Genomic DNA, 15008 nt, shown 5'->3' with positions numbered 1-15008 from the left:
CAAAACTTTCATGGAAAGAACAAAATAAATAATGGACTGATTTAACTAACAAGTAACGGTGATGTAGCTAAGGCCTGATATAGTTTAACTCTGTGACAACTCTGTGAAATAATGCAAAAGCAGCCTCACCGATAATAAAAAGTATCTCCACTAAGATATCGCTGACACTTGGAGGGTTACGTGCTGCTGAGGCGCCGTCCTCTCTTATTTCCACAGCAGTGAAACAGACGTTGTAGGGAACGGTGACGGCGACGTAGAAGGTGGCCAACAAGATGAGCCAATCCCAGCCAGCCTTGAACGCACCGTAGTGGAGGAGGATGAAACGGGACTTCTGGATGTCTGCCACCTTGTACTCTGGAACCGGGTTTGCGTTGGCTCCAAGAACACTCTAGATGTGGTGAATGGACACACACACAAACATCATTAATACAGACATATTAGCTATATTAGGGTATATTTTTGGTGTAAATGAATAATGTATTGTCTTTTTATCTGTTGGGAATATCTCCACCAGCTAGACCACCATAAATATTTTATCATCATCAGCAGCACTGCTACTAGTGTAATATTTATTTTAATGAACTGGTCAAACTTGGAAACATAAACAGAAAGTGATCAAAAATGAGAGTAAAAAACAAACTTCAGGCACTCATGTGCAGAGCAGGATCAAATGCACTTGAAATGAGTTAAAAAGCATTTATTCAAAACATGGCTATTTGCTATAAAACACCTAAATCACAGACTGCGTTTGGCCCTGGAGTCTTCATCAGAGAGCACAAAGGTTTAAAGGTTTTAAAATATGTTGTCCTCATATTATGCCATGAACTGTGGCGCAGGAAGGTAGGACCCAAATGCTAAACTCAGACCAGGTAAGAGCAGCAAAACAAGGTTTATATACGGTACTAATGGGGTGTGATGAGAAACAGGTGCGGGAAACACAATCAGGGATCAGGTGCACACCGAAAAGGAGGGGCGGGGCAGACAGGAACCTGGAGACAGAGGTGAGTGATACCAAAATAAAACAGGAAGACAAGACATGAAACATGAGGGAGAAAAGAAAACACTAAACAGACCGCAGACTATGACATATTATGTCTCAGCAACGTATCCTCATTTATCAGTTCATATGATATCCAAAGAAGTAGTGCCCCTTGGATAACTTCACGTACCACATACACGCAGGTTTCGGCAAGTAAGGTTACTTAAGTTTAGAAGAATAAGAAAAAAAACTGAGCATCAACACATCATTTCCTGCATTCTGATGGTTATTTATGCATCAATTTTTGCCTTTTCTGCATCAACTTAGGCTGGAAATGTCTGTTATAATGTCAAAATAAGAGTCCTCTGCTAATCTTATGTTTTTACAGAGTGCTGCAGGTATCTCGTTTATTTCTAGGCCAACAAAGATGCTAGCTTCACCCTGTTTCCCCAACAAAAAGCCTATGGGATTTTACTTTTGGATTTTGGATTATTGCAAAAAATAAGCTCTGTAGAAAGATAATTTTCACAAATTAACACCACTTTTGTTATTTTTGAAGCTTAAATGCAATCACCAGAAGCAAAATGCTAATGTTATGCTAAATATGAACTACACTGATTGGCATGACTTCAGTGTCACCGCCACAACGAGGCTGTAAAGCTGCATTTCACTTGGTATTTTATGTCGTAGAACAAAACATGAAAGTCACTTAAGCTTGTGTTAACCACAGACTTTATATAAGACATCTAACAAAATCCCAACTGACTTCTACTATGATAAAAAACCCTGAATGAACTGCAGTTAAAATTAAGTTAAATATAGCAGCTACTGTCAAATAAAAACGCTGTTTACACAAATGTTATAATAACAGTCAATAAAATAGTTATAATGAAATGAAATAAAGTACTTTTATAGTAAAATTTTTATTTTTTTAAATTTTATTTCAAATTTTCGTATTGAGCAGCCAAATCCCTTTTGCTTGGCATAATTCTGGGTCATGTACAGCCAGTTGAAGTGCCTCCTGCGTCCTCAAAACCTCTGCTACACTGGCACATCTTGTATCTACAAATTATGTGCTGACAAAATCAAGTGTTTCTTTAACTGAGCATCCACTGATGAGTTAACTGATGCAAGAGGATGAAACCTGTTAACTATGATACTGCACCTGATCCGCCGACCTCATGATTAATTCAAATGACTAATGAGAGCTTTTATGCTAATTTCTTGCCTCTTAATTCCCGTGTTGTTAAGATCACACTGCAAGGGCACATGTCTCATCTCAGCTGCTTAAATTTACAAGTTTTTATCTTATTGACGTAGAAATTAATGCAAATCGAAGCCCTTGAAAACATGTCTGGACACACAAATTGCCCCTTTCAGCAAATGTGAAATGTATCTGCTGACACCGTCTAATCCTCATTAGCCACGGGGTCATTGGAATCAAAACATTCATCCTCCAAAAATATCCCGATCATTAATACACTTTAAAAAATACAGTAGGTCAGATCCAAAGTGGGACAGAAGGTATGTAGGACAGCATGTCTCACATTGTTGATCTTCAGCTTGCTCTTGGTTTTGTCCTGTTTCTGTAGGTGTCCTGACAGCTGGTAGAGGACGGCCCGGCTGCGGCGGCGCTCCACGTTGAAGCCTGGGGGGCGGCTGATCTGGTGGATCTCAAGGCCAGTTTCCTCGTCTGAAAGCGAAGACACAAAACTGGAGAAACTGCCAGCGCACAAATCTATGGCTCCCAAACTTGGCTCTAGAAATTGCAATTTATTATTTACCATTTATATCTGGACAAAATAACCGACGTACTGTTTTGCTGAGAGAGTAAAATAGGTTATTTGCTTGGTGACTGCTCCCAAACCGCCTCCATAACAACAGCGGTCAGGGCTGCTGATAGATTCTTGCCCCAGCTGCAAACCCTCGATTGGATGGTTTCATGTGAATTATAGTGGAATTGGAAAATGCCTCATGATATTTTTTATGCTTTCTCTCACCAGTTTCAGATTCATTGCCGTGGTCCAGGTCCTTATTTTCTGTAATATCCTTTTGTGAGACCAGGAACAGAACAACCTCGCTCTTCTCGTTCTTTATGGGCACAATGTCCAGCAGACACCAGAACTTGGAGCCTGTTCAAAGAAAAAAAGATTTGAATTTTACAGCCTGAAGACAAATTATCCTCAAATATATCAGGGTGGACTGAGAGACAACTTTGACTCACACTATATTAACCCTCTGAAACCTGAGAAAAGTGTTAATGAGCAACTTGACAAGAAATTACCCAAGATTTGAGGAAGCAAGACATTAATAAAAAGTTGCTAGAAACCTACTTAAGAAATAGCATATTAAAGAAGAGAAAATAGAAAATAGAAAAAAGAAAGTAACCTGGAAACAAGTAAAAATAATAATAATAAAATATCTTTTTATATATTTTCTATAACTCAATTTTAAATGAATAAAAATGCTAATTTTAACTATTTACTTCCCCAGAGTTGCTGTTTTTAACTTCAAATAATTCTCTCTCCTTCTTTCTCATTATTAACCTCATTAAATGTCATACATTTCGCGGGGCATTTCTCTCCAAAACGCTTTTTCCCCTGTGTTTTTGAAAGAAAGCATTTAAACATTAGCTTGTTTAAACTTAAGCAAATTGGCTTGATTTCATTTAATAAAAACTTAGGAAGGAGGGTTAAGGCAAGTTGAGAATAATTTTAGAAAATACTTTTCACATCAAATTTTATGTGTGTATATATATACTGTATATATAGTTGAAATGTTTGTGAGAGAATTAATGCAGCACAAGAAAACAGTTGTCGATCCAGGTTTGAAAGGGTTAAACATGATTATTTTGACATTATCCTCCAGTCATCTGCTCTCACCACTCTTCTTGTACAGAATGATCTCGGTCTTGAACTCCCGGCGTTCATCCAGAGCTTGCTGCATCTGTGAGGTGAGGCGGTCGCTGGTCTCGCTGCCGTACAGGAAGTGACACATGCAGCTCTTCTGCATCAGCTCGCCACGGGCGAAGCCAGTCAGTTCACAGAAGCCATCAGAGCAGTAGACGATGGGATAGAGGGTCTGGACCTGAGCGTTCCCCAGGACGAAGTTACTGTCTGGATTGTGACACAGGAAACGGAAACAAAGAAATGGGGATAAAGCTGATTAAGAAAGATGGTGAGACGTCAGAAGACCACGAACATCCATCACTAAGAGAGATGCTTGACGGTGTTTCAGAAACATGAATACATAACTGTTTTATTAACTTTCATTATAAACTACAAACTTCATTATTTTCCTAAATTTTGACTTTTCAGGGTTTTCCATGACCAAGGGAACCCTGCATCTTGATGTGCACTTGTTCAAATCACTAATTAAAACTCACCTTTTAAGAACTTCTTTTAATGTGACATTTATGTTGTGCTTTATCTTTTTAGTCGTGTTTTCCATTATCATTTTAAGTTATTTAAGGTGTCTTTGCGTACCTTGAAAAGCACTCTATGAATACAGTGGATTGTTGCTATTAATTATTCCCTTTTTTCCAAAGTTTTTTTTAAAGAAACCAAACCAACTTCTTCAATTGTGTGATGGTTTAAATACTTGTGAAAGGTGTCTGACAGCAGCACAAGAAAAGTAATGTAGCTTTAGGTTTCTAAGGGTTAATGTCACTATTAAATATTAAAATGAACAAAAGTTAAAACCTAGGACTAAATGTTAGTTTACAACGCTGAAAATTTAACCTGTTTTTCTTTTTCAGTTTTACACTTACAAGTTAATTTACTCAATAAAATATATGTAGACATTGTTCTCTTACCGTAAAACTGTTAAAAATAACATAAGAAAAACCCTGACATTTATAACAGCTGCTAACAAAAAAATACAGCCAGGCTAGCAGCTCGTTAGCCGTTCATTTTAGCTAAATGCTAACGTCACCATGCTAACAACCTGGCAATGAGGACGCTAACATAATATTTTAAAGGTTTAAAGTTGTGTTTTAGCTAGAAGTGACGTTTTTGAGACTGATACCATGCTAACATGCTGACACTAGACTTAAAATGCTACTAAAATATTTAGTAGGTATAATGTTGAGGTTACCTTCATCTCTGTTCACGGTAGGTAATTGGCGGTGAGCGCGAGGGTATGCTAGCATACTCATAATTAACAATTATGTTTAAAAATTAACAGCAAAACTAAGAGTATTTTTAAGGGGTACAAGGTTGCTCCTTGTTTTTCTCTGTTCAGGAGGTCATATTAGGTAGTTGGCTAAATAAAGTTCTACATAGTCCAATGACGTCCCATTTCCAGCACTCTGTCCCCCTGATAAATCTTATTTGTATAGCCAATTTCTGCAAATTGGTATGATTTATCCCCTGCATTTAATTGGCTCCTTCTTGGTTTAAAATTAATTAAGCCAATTAATAAATTGGCATGTTGGATCACTCCTCTCTCCAAGAATATAGTCGTAATATTATGAGAAAAACTAATATTAAAAGAATTAAGTCAGAGTTTTAAAAGAAAAAAAAGGAATAATTTTATGAGAATAAACTTTTAATATTACAAGAATAAAGCTGTAACTTTATGGGATAATAAATTGGCAATTTTTACAACAGGCAAGAGCACAGGCAGCCTCCTTGGCAAAAAATGTTACTATTATTTAACCAGCAGAAGATAGTGGTACTTCTGTGGTCTGTTCCAGTTTTATTACACTTCCAATCTAATGCTTCACTCAACTATGTGGTCATCATCTACAAGTTCACAAACATGTCAACCCAATTCAAAGAAAACACAATTAAAATTTCATGCACAGCTTTCTTTTTTTCCACAGTTTTCATTCCCACTTTATGTTTGCTGCTGTGCTCTGAAAGGCGTCGGAGTAATTCTGCTCACTTTGAAGAGCTCGTCCTCGGGGAGAATTTAACATGCTTGCTGCTTTCCAATGATATTCACTTCATCCTCTTTTTTTTTTTTTTACCTCCCACTATTGTTCTCTTCAAAAATTATCTCCTTTCCCCACCTCTCTCTGCCTCTGTGCCCTCCACAATATTTCCTTCTCCACTGTAAAAATAAACTGTTGATGTTAATTAACTTGTTAACTTGTTTTAATCCTTTAAAACCTAATAGGATTTCTTTCAAAAACAAAAAAAGGCATTTAGTAACTTAGCATGAAATGTCTTGGTGACAACAAAGTGACCAAAAAATTGGTTTTAAAAAATAGGGAAGGATTTTTAGAAAATTATTCAAAATAATAATAATACTAATACTACTACTACTACTACTAATAATAATAATAATAATAGAAACATTATAATATTATAATATTTTATATTTTAAATTATGTTACCTTTTTTCTTTTAGCACTAATTTAAAGGTCAATTTTTTTTCTCTTATTTCCAAGTTATTTTTTGTAGCCTAACTTTTTTTTACTTTATTTATATATTTATTTATTTGCTAATTTTTGGGCCATGCCAACTTGTTGCTCTCTCCCAATTTTTTTTTTAAAGAAATCAGTTTGCTCAGTGTTTAAACCAGCCACAAACTGTATATACTTGTAATTTATAATGGGATATAATATAAATACAATATATATTTAAAAACATCTGTCTTATAATGGCTTAATAATGCACAAAAAAACTTAATTTCCAAACTACTGGTCTGTGCAGCAGAAGTAAAAGCATGCATGTAAGCATAGTGTCTGTTAGCAGATTGCCAGAATGTGCAGGAGCTATGACAAATGGTTTGACAGTCTGAGTTATGGGGAATAATCTTGAATAATTCATTATGAAGCTGAATTTGGTATGATAGGTGACTCACAGAGCCAAGACATTCATTCCACTGAGATCATTAAAGTCCATACATAAATGAATCCGCAAGACTGGAGCGCTCACTTTGAAGAATGCAAGCAATATGGGACGAGAGAGCGGGTGAGGGGAGTGATTGAATGAGAGAAAGAGACGGAGGGAGAGACAAATTTACTGAGACACACAGAAGGGGGGATTGCAAAGGGATGAACCAGGGACAATAAAATTGAATAATCCATGCATTAATAAAGCACGTCCAGTGTAAACGCTCTTGCCGAACCTCATTGCTGCGCCACTCAGACAAGAAATACAAACTGCCGCTCAGTGCAGGAGGCTCATGGGAAGACAAACATTTTCTCCAGAGCAGCACAGCAAGTTATGAATCACAATAATACAATAAACAAAATATCCTGCAACATCTGTTGGGTTTAAAGTGAGAAATTAAAGCTGTGGGTGAACATGCAGATTGCAATTATACCGCTAAGGCAGAATGAACATTATTCGTTAAGGTAAAGGTCAGTGGGTGGAGCTTAACCCTTTAAAACCTGAGTTTTTTGTTGTTGTTTTTTTAAATACGGGGAGAAGGCAATAAGCAACATAACAAGACAAGGCCTAAAAATAGCAAGAATTTTATTTTATTTTTTAAAGTTACAAGACAATTACCCGAAAATAAGCAAAAGTATTTATTAAGTATTTATATTATATATTTGTTATATTTTTCCCTGTGACATGATTTGAAATATAAGATCATAATAATTAGAAATATAGTGTTCTGGACATTTTCCCCCAATTTTTCGAACTATTTTTTCAAAACTAATTTTTAGGTAATTTTCTGTTAACTTTTGATTGATTTCCTGCAATTTTTGGGTAATTTCCGGTCAAGTTGGTTGCCTTTCCCCCCATTATTTTCAAAAGAAATCAAATGATTTTGCCCAGATTTTCAAAGGTTTAAAAATAGGATTCAAAGCGTGAACAGTTGTACAGCTGACATCCTATGCTGTTGAATGACAGCTTCCCAACTCGGAAACTCTGACCTTCCAACATCACGTGAACACAGCAAGTTTATTCTAGCAGCAAAGTTGGGTGTCTATCAGAACTGACAAAGCCGGAACCTTATACAGTCTATGTACATCCCTTAATTGATGTTGCACCGTATATAACCTGAGCCATGCAACAGTATTTGGACAAACTTATCATAATAAACTATATGGCCTGGTCACTTAAAGCTGTATTACAGACCCTGATGAAATACCCCGACTCCCGACATTGTAAACTGTCTCCTTTTTGACTGTCATAGAGATGAAAGAGCATGCCTCACAAGAAGGCGCCCACGTATCATTAACTTTTTTCTTTTTGCCAAGGAGTTCTCCGCAATAATCCAAAATCCAATGAAAATCCTGTTTGCTTTTGGACAAGCGAACCAGGGAAATGTTAGGCCACCCTTCCAAAAAAAGTCGAGCCTGCTCTGATGTGTTTTTGTGTCTTCCACATTCGCACTCTCTGTGTTTTCACACTGTAATTGCAACCGGGAATGACTGAAACTAAACTCTAACCACAGTTTATACTTTTATATAGTATAGTTGTGACATCACAAGTTCAAGAAATTCCTCACAGCTCATTTGAAGGCACCTTTTCTGAACACGGGCTGTGTGCATTTCTCTGTGGATTGCTGATTTGCTGTTTTTTTTTTTATATATATACAAATTTTTTTTAAAGACGTGGAAATGTGGCTTTTCACAATATGGGATCTTTGATGTAAAAAGGAAAATCACAATATTGTATTTTTTTCTGCTTCTGTATCAACTGAAAATGACAAACAGATGACTCACTCAAGAAATCAAGAAATCAGCAACGAGGGGCACAATGTCGAGCCGAACAATGTGGTGAAACAAGCTGAACATTTACTGTTTCGACATGACAGTGACCTCGTGCACATAGCCAGGTCCATAAAGAAATTGTTTTGGTGCAGAAGAACTTGACCTCAACCCCATAAAACACAATCTTGTGACTGTAAGGGAGAAAATACCTGCAGCCAGGCTCCAAAATGTCCTGAAAAAGCTTTACAGAATAGGAGGCTGTTCTTGCAGCATAAAAATGCATCTTTAAAAATGAAAAATGACATATGAGCTTTTCTTTCACGTTCTCCTGAAAGCTTCAGTGTAAGAAGGCCAGTAAAAGCTTGCCTTATATAAAAGCACTAACCTTGTTTTTATGCAAATTGTGCACTGCTCCTTAAATATTAATATATTCCTCAATTCTGCCAGTTAATCATCTCAAAAGTACAAGCCTATTTTTTTCCCTGGGAGAAGTGATTCATGAAATCCTATTATATTCTGTCACACTCTTCAAAATCGCCAGCTGCATCACTCCTGTGTTCAGAGTCGTGGTCGGCCTCCCTCCCCTGCTGACTCGCAGTCGATGCCACTGCTGCTGTTGTCACTACAAATCCATCTGGCTGTATATATGAGTAACTCAGCCGCACACTTGTTGAATCTCGAGTCGAACAGCGGTCCGTTGTTTTAAGGGTGAAGAAGCAAAGCAGGGAAAAGCAGAGGAACAAAATGTGATTCTGGCTTCCACTGTGTGAGACGATAGACTCACAAAATAATCCTCAAAGTCTTTTTTAAAAATCAAACCAAAAACACCCTATTGTTATTATTATTATTATTATTTTTAGATTTACGTGAAAAGATCGACACAACTGTCATATCTGTCCTTTAAATATTAAGCTACAGACAGGAGGTAGCTAATTTAAACATGGATTTTTTGAGAAAACCTGGATACAGCATGGAGGTGGGGCCCAGTTCATTCCTATGAGAGCTGCTCAGAAGTGCATGAAGCATAAAACTCTTTTTTTTGTGATATAAGTCCTCAGATCTTCCACATCTCGGGGCACAAAGAGCATGCACACTGGGGCTGGGCGATATATGGGCTGAAAATTATATTGCGATATTTTTAGGCTATATCATGATAAATGATACATATCTTGATATTTTTAAATCTCCTCAAAAGCAAATCGTCAAAAGCACTGAGAGTCCTATCCTGTTCTATCCTATAAGTTTTCTGTCTACACTGAGTGCAAGGTTACATTGTTCATTATGCGCACACAGTGTCCATCTTCCCCCCAAAGACGTGATCTGGTTTAAGAGAAACAGCTCCATCATTTTCCATCCACTCTGGCTTAATGCCGGGTTCCTGTTTTCTTTTGTTGTACTCGTTTTCTGCACATTCCCCAGGAGGCATGAGGCACGCCTGTCACATCCACACTACGATCCAGGTGTAATAATGTGCGAGCTGAAACTACAAAACCACTCAGAATCAGCCCCTGAGCAGCTTAGGGAACCCCGATAAACCCTGGTGCTGATAACACTGACAGCGACAGCCCGCCACAATACATTCACCGCTGTGCACAAATATACACACAAACATGCCACACACAGTTGTTTAGAGCACGTTTTAAGGATGCTATGTTGACTTGCATTCATTCCTTGGACCCTTAAAGGGACAGTTCACCCCAAAATGAAAAATACATATTTTAACTCTTACCTGTAGTGCTATTTACCAATCTAGACTGTTTTTGTGTGAGTTGCCAAGTGTTGGAGATATCGGCTATAGAGATGTTTGCCTTCTCTCCAATATAATAGATCTAGATGGCACTCGGCTTGTGGAGCTCAAAGTGCCAAAAATACATTTGAAAAACTCAACAGTAATGTCTCTTTCCAGAAATTATGACCTGGTTGCTCAAAATAATCCACAGCATGCTAATGAAGCTAAAACAAGATGGTAATCATGAATGCATGTTAGCATTGTCATTATGTGTATGGTAACATGTTGAAATATATTACTTTGCAGTCAAATATGCTATCTATATGTATCTATTTAATACTAGTCATCTATCAGCTGTCTGCAGTCTGGCAAACAATGAGTTGATGAACGGTGACGGCCCGATGATTCCTGCGAGCAGGAATATTTGTAAAACCAGCTCTCTGATGTGTTCCCGAAACCTGAACTGAAAACACATTTTCACTCTGCATCAGCTTCAAAACTTTACAGCCCACAGCTTTGTGCCGGAGCTCCCCTGACAAAAACACGAAAATCTGTCAGTCTGGAGTCACTCCTCTGTCTCATTTGTTCACTTCTACAGACTTTTTTCTTAGGGCAATAAGATATGTCCAAGCCCAGTCAAAACTACTATGATCAACAAATAATAGAACAACATATCTTAATATGTATGTTTTAAAAGTGACAGGCATTTTACAGAGCTGTCGCTGGCTTTTCTGCTGGGACTCTACCACGAAAAGCAGGGATTTTCTTTTTTTTTTAACATAACATCGCTGCAATTTCTGCTCTGATAGTGCCACGAAAAGTGGGGGTGTTGTTTTTTAAACAAAATATGTCTCCTGTTTTGTTGAGATGATGCTACACGGGTGCTCCTTTCTTTCTTTCTTTCTTTCTTTCTTTTTTACAAGACATTGCTGCATTTCCCGCCAATATTGTGTCACTAACAGTAGGCAAAAAAAAAAAAAAACTCTTTCTTTTGGGCCTAAACCTAACCAAACATTAACCAAAGTGTTGTTGAACTGTAAAGAAACAACATAATGTACAAATGAAACATATCTGTTGTTTGCAGAAATATACAATGCCAACATTTATTCTGGTGATTTAGTTGGAAATTACTGATTCCAGTGTGAATAATAGCTGCTTTTTCTCAGATTCACTGAATCACTTTGGGGTTTTAGACAGTTCTGCAAACTTAATTTGAGGATATCCCTGCGGGTCTTGGGTATTTGTCATTGTTTTTTTGGGTTTTTTTGACATTTTACCGGCAAAGCAATGAATTGTTAAATTATTCAAACAATAAATAAACCTTAGTTGCAGCCATATCCAAATCTTCTGGGCGTCATTAATGTCTGTACAACATCTTTCCAACAGTATTTCATTATGGGCAATGTTGACCAACCAACATTGCCATCCCTACGTGATTAATTAAAATATGTAACCTTTGTTCTTATAAATATGTAAGCAGCGTATTGAGATATCTTTGGGTTAAAAAAAAAAAAGCAGGGCTCTGAGTGAAGCTTTCTACGGCAATGTAAGAAAAAAAATCTGGAGAGATTTCCCTGGAGTGCCACTGGTTATCGTGCTGCATTAATGTTGTATGGCAAAGATGGAAGATCCCAGCCTTCAGACCTGAAAATACTTTTCTGCTCTGCTGGTTTCTCTTACTTGAGGACTCCCTATCAGTCACGACGGACATGCTCGGTATTCTGTTATTAAGTGTGCAGAGTGACGAATAAAACAAAGGTTTGGTCACAGTGGGACTTAAAGTGCCGCCCTCGATGCTTCAGACTTGGCATTTCTCAACCTGCACTGTTGCAGCTTTGAGTCATTAGCGTGATGATTTAATGTGGCATCTCAAATTCCTCCATTTTTCTTGCTGTTTTCTTTTTATTTAAACTAAATCATAGTTTTTTCAACTCCTCTACCCCTTGATGTTCACACACCTCCTTGTCAGCACGCTGTAGACAGCTGTAAAGTTATTTAGTCGGAGAAGCTCCTCATTAAAATCCTCCTGCTGTGTTTGTAACTACGGGCCTGCCAGAGGTGAGAAGCAAGAATGTGATCATGAATGAAGAACTCGACATCATACCAGACTTGATTTTCTCACACCAAGAATGGGGACACGCTGGTCATTCATGTTTTTATACGCAGCAAGAGTTTCATTCACGTAGCTGGTTCAGATTGTGAGTTTTACAAGTAGACAAACAGGTGTGAGGTATTTTTAACGATTAATCGGAGTTCATTGGGACTTTCTGACATATAATTAGATTAAATCAGTTTAAAGATTTAAAGACAGACTTGGTAAATGAAAATGTATAGTTAAGGGGAATTAGGAGCCATTAGTAGAGGCCCCTGTGGCAGCCCTTTTTATCTTATTTCAGAATCAGAATCAGAGTCTGGTTTTATCGCCAAGTACATTTACATATACAAGAAATGTGACTTGGTGTTTTAGTGCAAAACAGTTAACATAAATAAGGAATAAAAATATTGAATTTAAATAGAATCAGACATAAGATAAAAAATGTAGAAGCAATCTAAATATAAAATGACAAAATAGATATTTCTATTTGGTCAAATACACTATGTCTGGAGCACTGAGTATTTGACTTAATGTATCATTAAAGGGTTGCATGTTTGAATTTACCTTATATACCTGTCATTAATATTTGAAGATTTGATTCATTTTTTTCTTTTAGACGTTTTGCATCTCCAATGGGTGATGGTTGGGTGGGACTTGGCCAGGTGGAAAAAATACCAAAAAATAAAGAGATACTAATTTTCATTTGCATTTTATTTGTATGATTTTGTCAACCTAATGTTCCTTACAATAAAATATGATTGAAAAAATATCTGCAACGTGTTGGAAAAGAGGATCCAGATGACTTTCAAGCCTCTGATTCTAGATGTGTATTCAGTGCTGGTTGTGGAACAGGGGACCAGCTCTTTACCCTTGCAATGACACACACTGGAGGGCTCATGGGAGTTTGCATGTTGAGTATGTGCTTTGTGGGCTGTGTCCTTTGGAGATCTTGAAGGATCGCACTCCTGGAATATAAATTGTGGGGGGCTGCGACACTGTGCTATCTAATCTTTGTGTAACCAGCCATTCTCAGTATAAAGTCGCAGAAAAATAAGACCACCAGTTATGTTTGGGATTTTTTCTTTTTTTTTTAGTTTTTTTGTTGTTGTTGAGTTCATAGGTGACATTAAGTCAATAAAAATAGGAGAAAAACTCAACTCCTGCTCCACCAACAGAGTCCTAATGGACCTCCTGCAGCTGGTCTGCACGCTGAAGCTGCAAGAAGTGATCAGATACAGAAGTGCAATCTGTTCTGCTCTCAGATTAGAGCAGAGCTGATCGCTGTTGACACCCAATGAAAAATTCTAATTGAATTAACGCTATCTCTTGAACTGCTGCCTTCAGGGGACACACAGGACACATCAAATACCTACAGATGCCACAGAGGATGACTGATTTTTCCACACAACGCTCTCATCATGGAGCACCTTGCAGCGGGGATGCTTCAGTAATCTAATTTGCGGCTCTGTTTCGGAAAAAACACAGATCCCGCTCTGATTCCTTGTACAGTATCCTTCATCCACACATGCTGTCTGTTGCTCCGTCCTGCCTGTTAGTTTGCGCCTTCGGGACTGTGTTATATAACAGTGTTAAGCTTGGTAACTGCAGTTTGCATATTGATCAACAGTTATTTCTGTGTACGTTTACATTGGCTTCATCCACACACTGATGTGTTTGTCAGTAAAGTCGGTAATATGACAGTACAAGTTGGATTATGTGTCATGATGATTATTTTAGTTAAAAAAATAGTGCCACCTTTACTTTATGAATGGATCTTATGTTGTCTTCGGTAGCTGATGTAACAGTTTGAAATGTTGCGGTCATATGGAGACAGTTTCAAATTGAAAAGGATGACTTTCAATCCACAGTACTCTAAGTGAGGATGGATTTTCAATCAGGCTAAGTGGGCAACCGCTCTGCTGTTAAACTACTTTGCGCTAATTTAATTGAAAATTTGTTTGTGAAACCACCAAAGCGTGGGTCTTGCTTTATTACCCCATCTTGAGGGCTACTCTGAACATTGCATCGAAATCTAATTTCAGGAAGTTCATGACTAAGTTCTGTTCTTACGTTTTGCAGTTTCTTCAATGAATGTGATAAATCACACTACCATAAAGCAGCTTCAGGCACCCAGTAAGCCTAACTGCTAGATTTTGCAAACCACAAATATCTTATATTTGGGCATTTCATACATATCAAATGTTTTTAAAGAGACATATAGTATACGTTTTTTAGTAGTTTTGTTGCAAGTGGGCCTCGCCCATGCATGTCAACAACTGTTACCATGAGAACAAAAAACATTTTTTCTATACTTAAAAACTGGGATTAACAGTGGTGTTAGCGTTAGATGAGAGAGACCAGTGTGCGCCCCGGCAGCTCCACTGTTAGGAGAGAGACAGCCCGGTGTGCCTCCAACAGCTGGCAGCAGTTGTGATACTTAATAGACAAAAAGCCCCCAAAAGCTTCTCAATAGAATAATCTGTGTCAAGTGTTCTATAGTCGTCTGTTAAATTTCATTGTGCATCTGAAATGATAAGTGTCCTCACTAGGAAAGATGTTCAAATTTGCCTGCTGTGTGCTGCAGGAGAGG

General features: G+C 37.6%; 1 protein-coding gene across 1 annotated transcript in view; it reads right to left on the bottom strand.

Annotated features, from left to right (window-relative positions):
- Positions 1-15008, bottom strand: part of LOC121962707 (voltage-gated delayed rectifier potassium channel KCNH8-like) — a 37404-nt gene that overhangs the window by 21159 nt on the left and 1237 nt on the right. The window contains exons 2-5 of the mRNA XM_042512961.2: positions 3862-4095; positions 2980-3111; positions 2527-2672; positions 130-388 (exon numbers count right to left, since the gene is read on the bottom strand). Of these exons, the coding sequence (XP_042368895.2) occupies positions 130-388; positions 2527-2672; positions 2980-3111; positions 3862-4095 (771 nt within the window). The remainder of the gene's footprint in view (positions 1-129; positions 389-2526; positions 2673-2979; positions 3112-3861; positions 4096-15008) is intronic.

The sequence above is a fragment of the Plectropomus leopardus genome, chromosome 24, assembly GCF_026936395.1.
Source record: "Plectropomus leopardus strain MGB_pleo_1.0 chromosome 24, ASM2693639v1, whole genome shotgun sequence".
Classification (NCBI taxonomy): Eukaryota; Metazoa; Chordata; class Actinopteri; order Perciformes; family Serranidae; genus Plectropomus; species Plectropomus leopardus.
This window is presented reverse-complemented; position numbering and strand designations above follow the sequence as displayed.